The 14536-nt window shown below is 44.4% G+C and overlaps 1 protein-coding gene across 1 annotated transcript in view; it reads left to right on the top strand.

Annotated features, from left to right (window-relative positions):
- Positions 1 to 1290: 1290 nt before the first annotated feature.
- The window catches only part of FAM124A (family with sequence similarity 124 member A), a gene marked incomplete at both ends in the record, with an annotated part of 38847 nt that continues 25601 nt past the window's right edge, over positions 1291 to 14536 (top strand). Inside the window, 2 exons of the mRNA XM_084284420.1 lie at positions 1291 to 1376; positions 11129 to 11160. Of these exons, the coding sequence (XP_084140546.1) occupies positions 1291 to 1376; positions 11129 to 11160 (118 nt within the window). The remainder of the gene's footprint in view (positions 1377 to 11128; positions 11161 to 14536) is intronic.

The following is a 14536-nucleotide window of genomic DNA, read 5'->3' as shown; positions in this document are numbered from 1 at the left end:
GGATCAACCTGTGATGCCAAGAGGCTGCAGGACTGTGCACGAGTCCTGTGGCACTCTTTGGTAGTGCAGCGGGCATTCACCAGTGCCAGGACAAGCATTGCTAGGTTTGGAAAATGCTCGTTGTTCCTACAGTGTGCTGACACCACCTTTGCAGCTGTTCCCAGGCTGTTCCCTCTCATTTTACAGCACTCACACCCGGATACAGATTATTTTAGACAACCATGGCCATAAACTATTAGAGACAACTGTTGCATGAGCTACATCCATTATGAGCCTTTTAAACAATATTAAATGCCGCTTTTGATTTGAGCTACTGTATGGTTATACACGGTTTACTGTGCCACTGGCAATCATGAACATGTCTTAAAAGAAAGGACATCAATGCTGTACAATGTAGACATAGCCAAACATGTACTGGTGAAAACTAAAGCAGTTTAGCTTGTCTTACTCCTGGCTTGTGTGATGTATTTCTACCTTCTGGTACTGTGAAGTATTCTTTTGATTTTGAGATTTTGACCATTTTTCCTTCTTTCCTGGAAGGCAATGGAACAAAAGTATAAAAAACAGGCAAACCAACAAACACCCTGACTTTTAACTTTTGATCGCGTTCTGCAAATAGCTACCTCCAGCAGCTGGCAGAAATTAGACAGTTGCTTGAGATTTTTGAAGAGAAAATTCCCATTCATCAAAGCTGACATTTTCCACAGCACATCAGTGGGAGAAGTTCCTCAGTTCTGGGGCAGATTTATTTTTTAATTGCCACACGGTATCTAGATTGCAGGGGGCACAGGAACGCGGATTCTAACGTTGTGTGAAGCTGATGTGCTGGAGACACAAGCAGGGAGGGGGCAAAGAGGCCGCAGCCAGGCTCTGTTCAGGGGTGCCCAGCACCAGGCCAGGGGCAGTGGGCACCAAGGGGCAGGCAGGAGGCTCCCTCTGAGCACCAGGCAGCACTTCTGTGCTGGGCGGGCGGCTGAGCACTGGCCCAGGCTGCCCAGAGAGGCTGTGGGGGCTCCTCCTGGGCCCCAGGCAGGGTGCCCCGGGCACCCTGCTGGGGGTCACTTCCCAAGCGCCGTCAGGCCGCAGGGCTCAACCCACAACTGCGAGGCCGCCCCCGGGAGCCCCCCATAGCGGCAGGAGGCCGGGCTGCGTGTAAGGGGGGGCCGGGGAGGGAAAGGCTCGGCCCCGACCCCCGTGCAGGGGCGGTCCGGAGCCTGCCGCCGCCGCCTCCCTCCCGCAGCGGAGCGGTGCGGAGCGGAGCGGCATGGACGGAGCCGCGGCGCCGCCGCCATGGAGCAGCAGCAGCAGCAGCAGCAGCAGCAGCAGGAGCCCGGCGGCGAGGAGGACTGCGGGGACTCGGGAGCCGAGACGGGAGGGTGAGCGGGGGAGGGCTGGCAGGGACGGGGTTGGGAAGGGAAAGAAGCGGGGAAAGGCTCGGGGGGGGCAGAGAGAGTGTGTGCCCGTCCCTCCGTCCTTCAGCCCCACCGCCCGGGGGGGGGGATGCTCCGGGGGTCCATTTCTCCTGGCTGGGAAAGCCCTCGGTTACCCCAACCTCCTTGGGGTGATTGGGAAAAAGCCTTCCCATCCTCATCATCCTCGTTATGCACCTAGGAGGAAGGTAACAAAGCTGCGGGCAGGGCCCGGGGATGACTTGTTGAGGGCTTGGTGCTGCCCCAGCCTGGGATAGTTCACGTTGAGGATGGGCTTCGATTTGTGGGTGCCCCAAATTTGGGGTTAGTGTCGTCACGGTGCTCACCATACAGAGTGCCCCCAGCTTGGCCGGTAGGCGTCCAACCTGTAAGTGCCTCGCTGAAGTCAGGCAGTGATGGTTTTACCTGGCTCTGTGCCCCAGCGTGCACTGTTGGTCAGCTGGATGGATGACTCCTGAGACCAGGGATCACCCATGGGATCCCCCGCTCAGCTCCCACCCTCAGCCCACCTCTGCAGGAGAGAAGGAGCTTCTGTCCTGCCCGTCCTGCCTGCTGCTGCCAGGTCATCGTGTTGGGAACAGCAGCGAGCCTCTGCTTGTTCTCTGGCCCCAAAAGGACAACCAGGTTGCACGATCCCCTTAAAGCTGTTCTCTCCTAGCTCTCCTCCCTCCCTGCTTTCCAACTATATTTGCCCCAGCTCCTTGTCTGGTGGGTCTCACTTGGTCCCTAGTTTGCATGGGCATGAGGGTGTGCACACACCCAGGGGTGTATCCTGCTCTCAAAGTGATGCCGGTAAATAACAGCACCTACTGGGGTGCCAGAGCTCTGTGCTGGTGCATGAGACTGAGAGCATAACAAAACCGTAGAGCTAATTCTGTGCAAACTGGTGTCAGGTGCACGGCACCCAAACTGAAGTTGCAGTGCTATAAATTAAAAAAAAACAAACAAACAAACAAAAAAAGCAGACATGAAATATGACTATCGCTTTCATTTACCAACTATTAATTCAAATTACTTCTTTTTTTTTTTTTTTAACTCTTCTGTGCTCTGAGAAGCTGAGGACTTTCTCCATCACCTTACATAGTTGTAGTATTGCAGACACACCTGGCGGTGAAAGTTTAAAAATGTTTCATGGGACAGAAAAAAATCTGTGTCTTCTTTCTAGTTCTTGGGATAACATCTTTAGGGGATGTGGGTGAAAGGAAGACTAACTAATCACTGAATTCATGGCTGGTTCAAAGCTCAAAACATCCTCGATGGGTCAAGTCACTCTCAATTTGCTGTGCTTACCCAGAATAGAGAAATCTGCATTTCCTTGGGAGGGATGCGGGGAAGGATTTGCCCCAGCTGGTGATGTTAGCCTTCAGACCTCAGTGATGAGCACGACAGCCCCTTACGTCTGGTGTTGGTGAGGTGTTAAGGCTGAGGATTTTACAAAGTGTCCCTGTCACTGGCCCGACACTGGAAGGTGAAGCTTAGCAGAAGAGTCTGTCTGAGGAACTTCAACGAGGGCATATGGCAATTGATAACCACAGGACTTTATTTGGAAAAGCAATAGGTCTCTGCCTTTCGATTATTATTTTTAGCTCTGGTTAGCAGCTATTTGGTCTGATAAACACGTTGCGTATGTCTCTTTCACAATGTTTATATATCAGTTTTCTCACCAAGCCAACTGCTCACAGCACTTGCCTTTTCTTCTCACCAGCCGATCTGCTTTTTGCTTTGTCTCAGCCCCATCCTAGACGTTGCTGAGTTGAGCTGTTTGCCTCTTTCTCTAATAATTCAATGGTTAAAAAAGAAAGAAAGAACTATTTGGAAGTTCAGCCACCATCCTGTGAAAGTATAAGGACAGACAAGTGTCAAAGTGATTCAGTAAGAGGTTTACATCGGGTGCTCCCTTTCTGTCACTCAGGGAACAATAGCCTGCAGTGCCTGCAGTAAAGCCAGGCGCTGCAAGCCGCTGTCATCCCGATAACTGCACGTAACAGCATGTGGAGTATGTGCCATGGAAGCTGTTTGTAACAACCAGCCAGCCTCGTACATCAAGTACCCCGTCTGCTTCTTAAGGTTTTGCTGCAGCTTCTACCTGCAAGTGCAGGCGAAGGTCTGTGCTCCAGGAAAGCTCGGTTACAGTTTTAAGCCTTCGTTTTCTTAATCTGGTGGAAAACATCTTCCTCATACTGCATTTGCCTCGGTAAATAGGGTTGGCAAAGAGGCTGCAGAACAAAAACAATGTATTTTAAGTGACTGAATCCAATCAGAATGGATTGAGCTGTTGTTGTCAAGTACCTAAATAGAGTGAGTAGAACGTATAAGCCAATTAGTTTATATTGGCTGTTTATTAATGAGATTTGAAAGAGTTTGACCATGCTGGGTCTAAGAGACATTGCCTGAACCAAGTGTGTCTTCTTGGGGAATGTATCTTTGAGCTTTCTTGTGTAAAACCCTTATTTCATCTGCTACTGAAATCTTTTAGCCCACAAGTATGGGAGACTGAGAGTTTTCTGCTATAACATTTTTTGTAGTATTTTGGTACTATAAAACCAGAAATTTTAGGAAGAAAATGGTCTTTTGGGGAGGGGAGGTGGACATTGATTAGAAAGCCAAGAGTGGAGGACAAGTAGAAGAAAGGATTTAAAAGGAGGAAAAATACTTATGTTTAAAACTGTAGATCAGTCATAGAGAAAAGCAAAAAGGCTAGAAAAAAATCATGCTAAGCTGCTTAAAATGAGTTGCAGAAAAGTGCATTGTTGAATTTCCTTGGTTTTACAAGCCATGCGAATGCTGTTATTTCACTATCCTTACTCAGAATAGCAGAGCTAAGTTTGGGGGGGGGGGTCTGAAACAACCAAAGTGGCAAACTAAAACAAATTTAGAAGTTGTTGGGCACACCAGATTGAAGCAATGAGACAGATTCTTGCTGTCACTGATGCCAGTGGAGAAGCATTGGTTGAATTCATTGAAGACTGATATCCAGAGGGAAGCATAATGAATGCAGAAAAGTGGTAGTTTCTCAGACCTAAAGTCTTAAATTTTTGATTCCTAGATTTTCGTTAGGCCCAGTTGGCTGTATTTGAGGATTGCTCCTATAGGAATGCTTCCTCCTTTTTAGTAATGGTATGTGCCTTAACTGAACATAACACTTCAGTGAGATAGCTGTCATTAATGATGATTTCACTATTTGTGACAATTCCCAGCAGAACTGCACATGTTTCCTTAGACATCTCTAAGAGACGATGCCTTAAGAGGTTCACACTCTAATCATTAGCTTGCTAACAGTGTCAAACTTTGCCTAAGCCCTTCATTTTTTGCCTTCCTCACTTAAAAGTCATTTAAAGTTTTGACAAGTTATAACTTTCAACTTAAATGACGTGAATTTGCAACTTGAGCCTTAACTCATGTACTTCAAAAATGTTATTCATCTTTTTTAGAGCAACTGAAGACTTGAAATCTTCCCTTCTCAATACACAGAAGTATTGAAGTAGAAGGGTGTTTTTTTTTCTGTATAAGTTAAAAACCTCAATATTAACGTTTTATTAATGATGCAAACCATATCCACTAGTAGTTCAATGCTGAATATTTGATGAATTTTAGGAAGAAGGAAAACTATATATTTTTTTGGTAGCAATAAACTGCCAAGAAAAGTTCAAAGGTGTATGGAGAAATCCCTTTCAAAACAGAGAAACAAAAAATTGCGTAGGGTTAGGACACTGTATCACACAGCAGCTATTTTTAATGTATATTTAGCAAAATCCACTACTATTTAGTTGTAGTTATTATGTGGGGGATTTAATCCATCCTTTTTGTCTTCTCCTGTGGCTATCTTCCCCAAACTAATTTCTACAAAGATTGTCAAAACTTCTTGGTTATGCTATACACATTCATTATTTTTCCTTGTGGCTCTGTCCTTAGCTGCATGCGTGACCCTGGCTAAGTCACAAACTCTTTGAGCCTCCTTTTACTTATCTGTTAATCAGATAAAAACTCCTTTTCTTGTTTGTTGCAATTCTGTAGCCTGTGTGAGACTCAGAAAATATAGCTGTTAATGGGAGACGGGACAGCCTGTAAAAAAAAGAGGGTGTACCCCACTTACAAGTGTTAAGAATATTGTAGTACACGTGTCCTCTGGCAGATTGGGCTGCTTAGATTATGAAATGAGTAGACGAGCCATTTGTCTGGGGTGAGGAGGTGTTGTTTCCATGTCATTGTCATATGCTTCTAGCTTAAAGGGTTTCAACACTTAAGACTTTCTCATCTGTGTGGTAGTCCTGCAGTATGACAAGTCAGTCTCTTGTCACAGATATCATTCATTTATGCAAAACTCTCAGGAATACAAATCACTGCTGCTGAAACCTATTTTGAGGTTGTTATTTTTATTTTTATTTAACCTTGGGGCTTTTTTCATTTTTCCCTTTTTTTTTTTTTTCTTGAAACTTCCACTTCCTAGATATATGTCATTCTAGACACATCAAGCTATACAATTTATCTATGATTTGTCATTCAAACAACATAAAGTTGATTTTTTTGGTCATGAATTGGGACTGAGGAGCCCTTTCTGATCAGATTTGACCATTGGAGCGAAGCTGTTTCATTGACCCTTTGGGTAGGCAGACCTACCTGTGTGTTGCACTGGGGCTGGGCGCTGAAAGCAAGATTGAAACAGACTGTAAATCCCCTTTGACTGATAACCATGATGGTTAGGTCTCAGCAGGAATGAGCTTTCTGTCAGCTAATTGTGGCTGAGAGGAACAGGACCCCAGGAGGGGACACTACATGGAGGCAGGTGTGTGCTATCAGCATCCTGGTGCATCCACCCCCCTGGGAGCACGCTGTGGTGAATGGGGTGCCAAGGCGGAGGTGCTAACCAAAACACCACGGTCCCACCTCATCAGGTGCCTTGTGGAAGGTCAGAAGCAACACTTCATCCTGATACAACAACAATGGGGATGACAGTAGTGATGTCTCCGCTGTTCAGCCTCAAATCTAGGTATTGGGAATAAGCTCCTGAGTGTGGTGGTGACAGCTGGGCTGTGGGAATCCATCCTCTGACTTCATCACTCTGCTGGGAATCCAGAGCAAGGTGTTTTGAGACGAGCTGCCCTGAGTTATTTCGTTGCAGTCGTCTTGATTACACAAGTAGAAGTACAGCGAAGGTAATGGGTTTGTGTTGGATTGATATTAGTGAAGCAGATTGCAATCTGACCCACAGGAATTCGGTGAGAAGAAGCCCAAGGCAGAGCTACAAACCTAAATCTGTCTCACACGTTGTGCTCTAACTGCTATAAAACCCTCCTCTGTGCCCTGTGAAGGGCTTTTTGGGGGAGGGAAGGCAAAGAAGCTGCTAAATACAGCGCTTATATGAAACAGTGAAATATGAAACAACTGTAGGCAGAGAAGACAGGGGAAAATGTGAGTACATCAGGTACCATACCACTGGTCGTAGGCAAGATAAGGGAGTAGACAACAGAGGAGCTAGTAAACTTTACATGGTCGGGGATTTTGTGGGGGATTTTTTTGTTGTTTCTTTTGTTTTTGCTTTGTTTTCCTTTGTTTTGTTTCTGGGGACTGAGGAGTCTTGGCAATGGGGACCTTGGGCAAAGCAGGGTGTAGCAGCGTGTTGGGATAACCTGAGAGATGCGTTCGTGTTACACAGCAGGCTGCCTTGTGGGGATGTTGTTTGGCTCAGAAACTCTGCTTTTAGCTATACTCGTGCATTATACAGCATGTGGGGGCGTTCTGAGCTCTGAGACAGAGCTGTCCATACTCTTGAATACTTAAAATGATTGATGGCATCAGTTTGGATGGGGCCATCTAGCTCTCCCATGGGATTCCTGGGAGAGCCAGGAACTTTTTTTTTCACCATTTTACCATGGGACCGTTCGCAGAAGACCTCTTGCCAGGCTGTTTCGGAAGGAAGCGGTTTTAATGGTACAGGTGCAGATTGTTTCACATCAGTTGGCCTCAGTCCCACATAGTTATCCTGATGACATTTATTACCCTAGATGTCACCGGTGTGGCACTGCTAATGAGATGCTGCGCCACGGCTGATCATCAGACCCTAGTAACCCAAGCAGAGGGAGATGCTGAAGTACCTGGATTGTTTTTGTGATTCAGAGACCTCATACAGCAGTGCTTCTTCCATAAACAGATGGGTTTAGGATGTTTTTATGTATTGTACTCAGAAATTGCAAGTTGTGCTAGCAGCTACTAGTATCGAGTGAGCTGTTTCCCCCTCTTGGGTATTTTGAGGCTCTGTATTAATCATCATCAATGAATAATGCAGGCTGATCTCAGAGGACTGCTCAGGATCCTTTGTGCTCGTGATGGACTTAGGCTCTCCGATAATGCACCGTCCTGATCCTGCAACAGCTCTAGTGGGAATCTAGGTCCCACATTTATCTCAAGCTTCTGCATTCCTGCTTTAATGCCTCTTGACATGCTCACAGCTCCTCTTTGCTGGTGGGCTGACCGTTAAAGCACAAATTCCTTGCCCCAATTTTCAGTACCTCCCACTGCTCCGATACCCCTTATGATCATTTTTTTCTCTCATTATGCGCCCATAAAGGGAACAGCCCCCCATTTGTTCAGTTTGTCTCCTGAACGTCTCTTTCCTTTTATCTGTAGTGTAATATCTATCGGTAGCACGGAGGAAATTGCTGGCTGGAAAACCAAGTAATTGGCTGGGAGCCTCTGAGCAGCATGGCCCCAGTCCTTCACCATTAGAGGCAGAGAGTGCTTTAGTCCTGAATTATCCTAATGGAAGAATTGTCTCCCAGGGGAACTGATAGGAGCTGATGCTCAGGATGTTTAAAACAGGGATGGAAAGAATGGGAGGAAACAAACTTGCTTGATGTCAAGAGTCTACATGACCCAGGAGTTGTTTATTTCTGTGCTTAATTTAGAATTCAGTATCCTGCAAGGATGACTATAAGGAAAAACATTCTTTTTTTTTTTTTTCTCCTACTTTGTAAACCACTTACCATTGCACGCCATGAATCTGCATGGTTTGTGCTAACGTGCTGAAAATATTAAGGATTTTCCTAATTGTCACTTTTGCTCTTAAGGACTAGTAGATTCAAGACAAAAGAAATTCAATGGAAGGAGTCAGAAGGACAAGAGGTGATGCAGGTTGGCACTCAGAGTACACAGAGAGGCTCATATTCATCCCATTTGGTTTTAGGTATTTAGCCAAAGGTCTTACAATAGCAATGTAGTTTCTGTAGGCTTCATCTCTAGACAACAGCAAGGGAGAGACACACTTCAGACCTCTCCTTATCAACTATAGACGGAGCTCAGGGAGAGTGCAGTCCTTATTTCAGCATCTCAGGTTAACGTAAGCCTTTAAGCTTAATTATCCTTTTTTTTTTTTAATTTTAATTCTGTGTATGTCAGTTATGCAACAAACATGAATTAAATATTAATTTGAACCATATTAGAATTACAAAAAAAAAACAAACAATAGATTTCTAAAGCCTATTAAAATGCGTCTGTGCAATTAGTCTCTGAGCATGCTGTTGTCTCCTCCCTTTTCACTCCCCATCATTTTATTTTTCTTCTTGTCTCATTTTTCATGCCCCGCCTGTATGCCGAGTGACACTTCCTTGGTTCAGGACTCATTAATTCTCCATGCCCTGTAATATGCCTGCAGCCCTCTGGGATAATAAAATAACAGTGTGGAGTAATAGAAAGCTGCTTCTATTTGCAGTAAGCAAAAGACGAAACGTTGCCTCGCTCCTATCTGAAGCACAAGCAATGCAGACCCGTTGGAATTAGCTGCCAACTGCTGAACACAGATACAAGCAAGGAAAGCCTGGGGCTGTTTTCAAACAGAAGTGCAGACCAAATGAATCCTTGCTTGGGATGCTTGGAGGCAGCTGGGTGTGTATTGCTTGCCTCTGGGCTTGTGAAGAGTGGCTTGCTACACGGTTTTAACACCCTTACAAATATGCGTGGTGCCAAAGGATACCCACACGACTCTTGCTGAACATACCCTGCAGCTTTATGCCCCCATACAGCACCAGCCCCTGGGATTGCCTCCCCCAGAGCCTGCTCAGGGCTGGGCTGGTGGTGTGGAGATGGCCCAGAAGAAGAGAGAAGAAGAACATCTCCCTCTGCCCATGCCATCACTGCCTCCACCTTTCCCTGCTACACAAGTGTCCTGGGGAAGTGTGGATGAGGGGGGGAACATTTTATTCGTGGAGGAGGTGTTGTGTAGCAGGCACATATAGGTATTGTAAGAAATTCAGGTGGTGTCACCTTTCAGTGGTCCAGCAGGATGGACAAAAAGAGCTGCGGGTTGTTCCTTGTGCTCTTCCTCACCTAAAGAAGCAGTCCAGGACACCAAGTGCTAAGCACTGGAGTATGAAATACGGGGATGACTGTCATTGCTTTGTTTCCTCTGCAGAGGAAAAGTTCATATCAGAACCTAAACCATCCACTCTAGTTGTTGAGGGCGATAGCCTTTATTCCCTTGGATGCTGGAGATCTTAGAGTATCAAGGTATCCTGAGAATATGCTTAGATGCTCTCTATTTCCAGACAAATATCTTAGGAGTCAAGGCTCATAGATTTTTTTGATTTAAAGAAATAGTGCACACTTGTTGGAATTGTTTATATAATACTATATAATAATAATAGGTTTGGATCCAAGAACTGTGTTGTGGCTCCGTGAACAGTTTGCCTGTTGTGTTCAGGGCACTGCAGGGCATATATACAAGACCTTGATAGTGGCAGAGGGCCCTGGCGAGTGGGGTCTGTTTGGGGGAATCAGAGAGAAGGGGGCTGGGGGGTCTGTGAATGACCCAAATCAAGCACTCAGAAGTCATACACAGGGCCTCAGAAATGGAAATGAATAAAAAATAAATAAATAAAGTACATTTATGTGGCATATTCGTTTTACTTAAGTGTTTCTGAATCTTTAGGACATGAACAGGCCACGTTTATGAGTTTTAATCAGCCCTAACAGGGCTTTCAGAAGTTTGGGGTTATGTGCAGCTGCACAATTAACTGCAGTAGTGCTCAAAACTCCTAACAGCTCTCATGGATAACCCAATATGCGCTGAAGTAGAACCTCTAGCCCGTGTTTTTGCTGAGAGATGTCTTGAGGAGGAAAATTATTTTCTAAAACAAAGAAAAAACACTTTGTAATCTAAATGTTTACCTTTCAGTCCTCTCTTTTGGGGCCTTTCCTGCCACTTCTGTCCAAAGAACAATAAAAATTTTGTGAATAGAGCTCTCTTAAAATAAAATAAATTAAAAAAAGACATCTGCAAAACAGCTTTTAGATGATGTAAGACAAGAAAGAAGAGGAACAGGGTCAAAATCTAGTCAACTTCAGCTCCTAATCTTTGTCTGAAGCAGCCTTTTTCTTTTCTTATAGAGAGCCTCTGAGCTTTATTTTTATGCCTGAAGTGAGGCAGCATTACCAGCCACTGTCATCCCTAGGAAAAAAACCCTCATTGCTTTACTTAGCCTGCATAAATGTTTTCAAAATTTGCACAAGATGCCAGTTTTTCTGAGGCCACGTTCAAAACTCCTTCCAGTTATTGCCTTCCTCAATAATAAATAAATAAATAAATAAGCATACTAAGTGGACTTTAATTTACTATGCAGTGTGAATTAGTTTTGGTACCTTTTTTTATTATCTCTGTTAGATATAATACGGTAGAGCCCCGTTTAACTGAAGTCTTTGTCTTGCAGGTCTGAGTACAGCCGCATGTCCTCTACCAGCAGTGAGTATAACTTTGAGTCTTTTTGGAAACAAAATCTCATCTTCCTGTTTTCCTGACTGTTTCTGTTTATTAACGTCAACCCAATGTTATGATGGAGCTCACACTGACACAATAAAGCCCTCGTTCCTTCTCTTCTTGGATCTATGTCTAGAAGCAGAATATAAATTAAACTGATTGGAGATTCGTGACCGAAATACAAGCCATGTGTAAAATCATAAATATTAGAGGTCATATGAATGCAAGGCAAAACGAGAACAAAATCTGTAAATACGGCTTGGCCAATGTGCATGGGTCCTGCAACCAAATGAATCTGTAATGATGAATGTCATTAGAGCTGGGGCATGTGGAAATAATTGAGTGCTTATTGTGCGCTGATGCCAAGGACGCAATTGAGAACAAATCCAATGAAGCTTTTTGTTGATTTCCAAGGCGATAGATGCTCTAGTGAGTGTCGCAGTCTTTCTGTTTATGATAGCTGAATTTCAGGTTATCCTACTGATAAAAGATGAATCGTAGTATCTGGATTAGTTTTCTTTTCCACCAAAGCAAAATGGCATTTTTTAAAGCAATTTCAAGTAGTGAATTTTCAGGCCTCTATCTACCCACTCAAACCCACTCTTAGTTGTAGGACATCCTGTATCTACAGCGCTCATCAAAGGGCAAGAGGATGCCTCTCTCCCTGGTACACACACAGTCCAGAGTATTATTTATGCCAAGTAAGCAGATCAAGAATTCATAGATGAGTAATTGCATTTTATAATCCGGATCTTTAAGCACCATGAAAATCAGAGGGGAAGAAAGCTGTCGGTTTTTCTTCATTCACACACTCTCCATGCATGGAGAGTGCTATTTTCTGTCTCCCATGGTCTTCAGTGGAGAGCTTTTATTGATTTCAGCAAGAGCTGGATCAGACAGTATTCGTAATGTCTGGCTCCTGAGCTGATGTGACTAGCAGGGAGCTTGCTAACTTTTCTCCATCTGCTCTGTGTGTGTGCACACAACTGAGAAAAAGAGAATTCAGCTCAGCTTTTTCCTAAACTTTGTTGTTTAAATACATTGCTGGCTTCCCACTGGCAGGCATAGTTCTTGAAATGATTGGAAGGCAAAATCCAGCCGATTGACTTTTTCCACAAATAGTAAATGCGTATTGAATTTGACTGGTTACCCCAGGTGTGTGCTTTTCCCCTCACATCACGGTTTTGGGTGATGGTTTGGGTTTGCCTCTTAAGCATGCTTATTTGGCAAGTAAGTTCAGAAGGCAAGGCACAAGTAAGTAAAATATTTCTCATTAGGTTTTGATCTCTTAACAACTTGGTGTGTCTGCCACGTATTTTAAAAATAAAGGTAACGTTAATTTTCTAAGTCTTCATTTTTACTAAACTAGCTGTTTGCACAAGTAATGTTCAGTCGTATGGCAGCTATAGTGTGTCACACTGTGTGGTCACCTTGCTGTCTTGCTGCCCAAGGCTATACAATCCCCACAATATGTGGGGATTACAGTTGTATTTCAACACTGGTAATTTGTCAGAACAAGGATGTATTATCATCCCAGCACAGACACAAAAGTTCAGGAGACAGGACTGTCTCTCTCTTTCTCTTTTCTGCTTCCAAGGCAAATTATATTGATACAGCTTCACAAGTAGCAGTATTTAGCTTTCCATTTCATGTGGGATTTTTGTGGTCAGTCTGGTCAGACAGTGTGAGAGCAGCAGTAACATTGATGTAAAAGAAGTTAGGTGGAAGATAAATGTTTTTGTTTTGGAGGCTGGCAGTTGGGGGTGCATCATGCGTTTGAAGAAAAGATTATTGTGCAAGAGAGATTAGAAAAAAAAACACAACAAGTATGATATGAACATTTATTTGGGGAAGAGATTCAGAAAGTGGTGTCACTTGTACAGAAAACAGTCTTGTCAATGGTGGTATTAGGACTTAATGCAGTATAAAGTAAACTCTCGTAAATTAAAAAGCAATGTCTCCATTATCTACAGCTGCTTCACCTGAAGCTCCTGTGCTAATGAAATTGAACTTGTCTGAACCAGAAGCATCAGTGGCTCGTTTGGTTTTTGCAAGAAGTCTTATCCTCTGGTGCCAGTGAGGCTCCCATTTCAGCGTTTAATAAATGAATATTTCTGTAGTGTGAAGTTCTGGATAAACTCCACTGGACAAAGGTTTGCTGCAGACATGCCAAAGGAGAGGATGGGAGGGATTTGGTGGGTGAATTAACTACAGCTGCCTGTATTGCTTGCTGCGGTGGGAGCAGCTGAGCAAAGTGCAGGACCTTGCACCAGTGCAAAGGCCCACGGGAACCCTTGACCTGTGGCAAGAGGCACCACCCATGTCAAGTGCAATCTCAACAGCTGCTTTGTGGCAATGGAAAGATCAGTCTTTGCACGCTTCATTTCCAGGACTTCTTTTCCCTAGGGAGACATTCACCAGTTCAAAGGCTTGTCTGGTGCGTTAGTTGGACCTTTGGTCTTAGGCAGCATCCCAGTCCTTTTATTCTTTGCCCTCGTGTGCCAGCTTTGGGTAACCAAAGAATGCTCTTCACCACAGCATCCAGCTAACATTTGGGCAAGAGCACTGAAGTTTGCAGAGTGTCTGTGTTCATTTCTGTGCAGAAATGGAGCTGCTCATCTCCTGTGCCGGCTCTGGCTGTTGCTAGGGTGACTGTGGGCCACTTTTCCCTTTCTTATCGAGCCGAGGAAATAGGCCAGGCAAACCTGCCTGATAGATGCTGGGGTTTGAGGCATTACGGCTTTGAAAGGTTCAGCAGTGTGGTTTCATGGAAGGTGCGTGCGAAATTAACGTTGACATTCTTCTTTTCTGAATCCTCCTGTGCATAGCCCACTTCTCCCTTTGTTATTTAGCAGGAGGTGTGCTTCGCCCTAATAGGATGTTTTGCCCGGTGGTGTGCTCTTCATTAATCTAGCAAATGCAATAAGCTGCTTTTTGTTCATATTTTCAATTACCTTTTCAATTACAGTTTTCAATTACCATTAGGGATCCCTGATCATATACGAGAGGCAATTGTGCTAGGCACTTTAAAACACAGAAGAGACCTTTACCCAGAGCTCATAATACCAAAATATAAAGGCCGTCTGCGGTTTATGGATACAGGCAGTTGCAATCACAAAGAAATAATTAATTAGGATCGGTCAGCATAATAAGCAATGGTCTCTGCACATCAGCACTGCAATTATCTTCAAGCTGCTTTGAGCTGTGCATTTCAGGGATGACTTTCAATCGGGGAGGAGGAGCTGTGATGGAGCCTGCTTACATCCTCCTCTGCACAGTCTTTGCGTTTGTGGAGCTTGGGAAAGACCCAAGCCAGAAGCAAAGATTTCAAAGCAAGATTTTTGTGATTTGAGATGTGAAA

Source organism: Netta rufina, assembly GCF_964035555.1.
Source record: "Netta rufina genome assembly, chromosome: 1".
Classification (NCBI taxonomy): domain Eukaryota; kingdom Metazoa; phylum Chordata; class Aves; order Anseriformes; family Anatidae; genus Netta; species Netta rufina.
The sequence above is the reverse complement of the archived record's forward strand: the minus strand, read 5'-3'. Positions and strand labels throughout refer to the sequence as shown.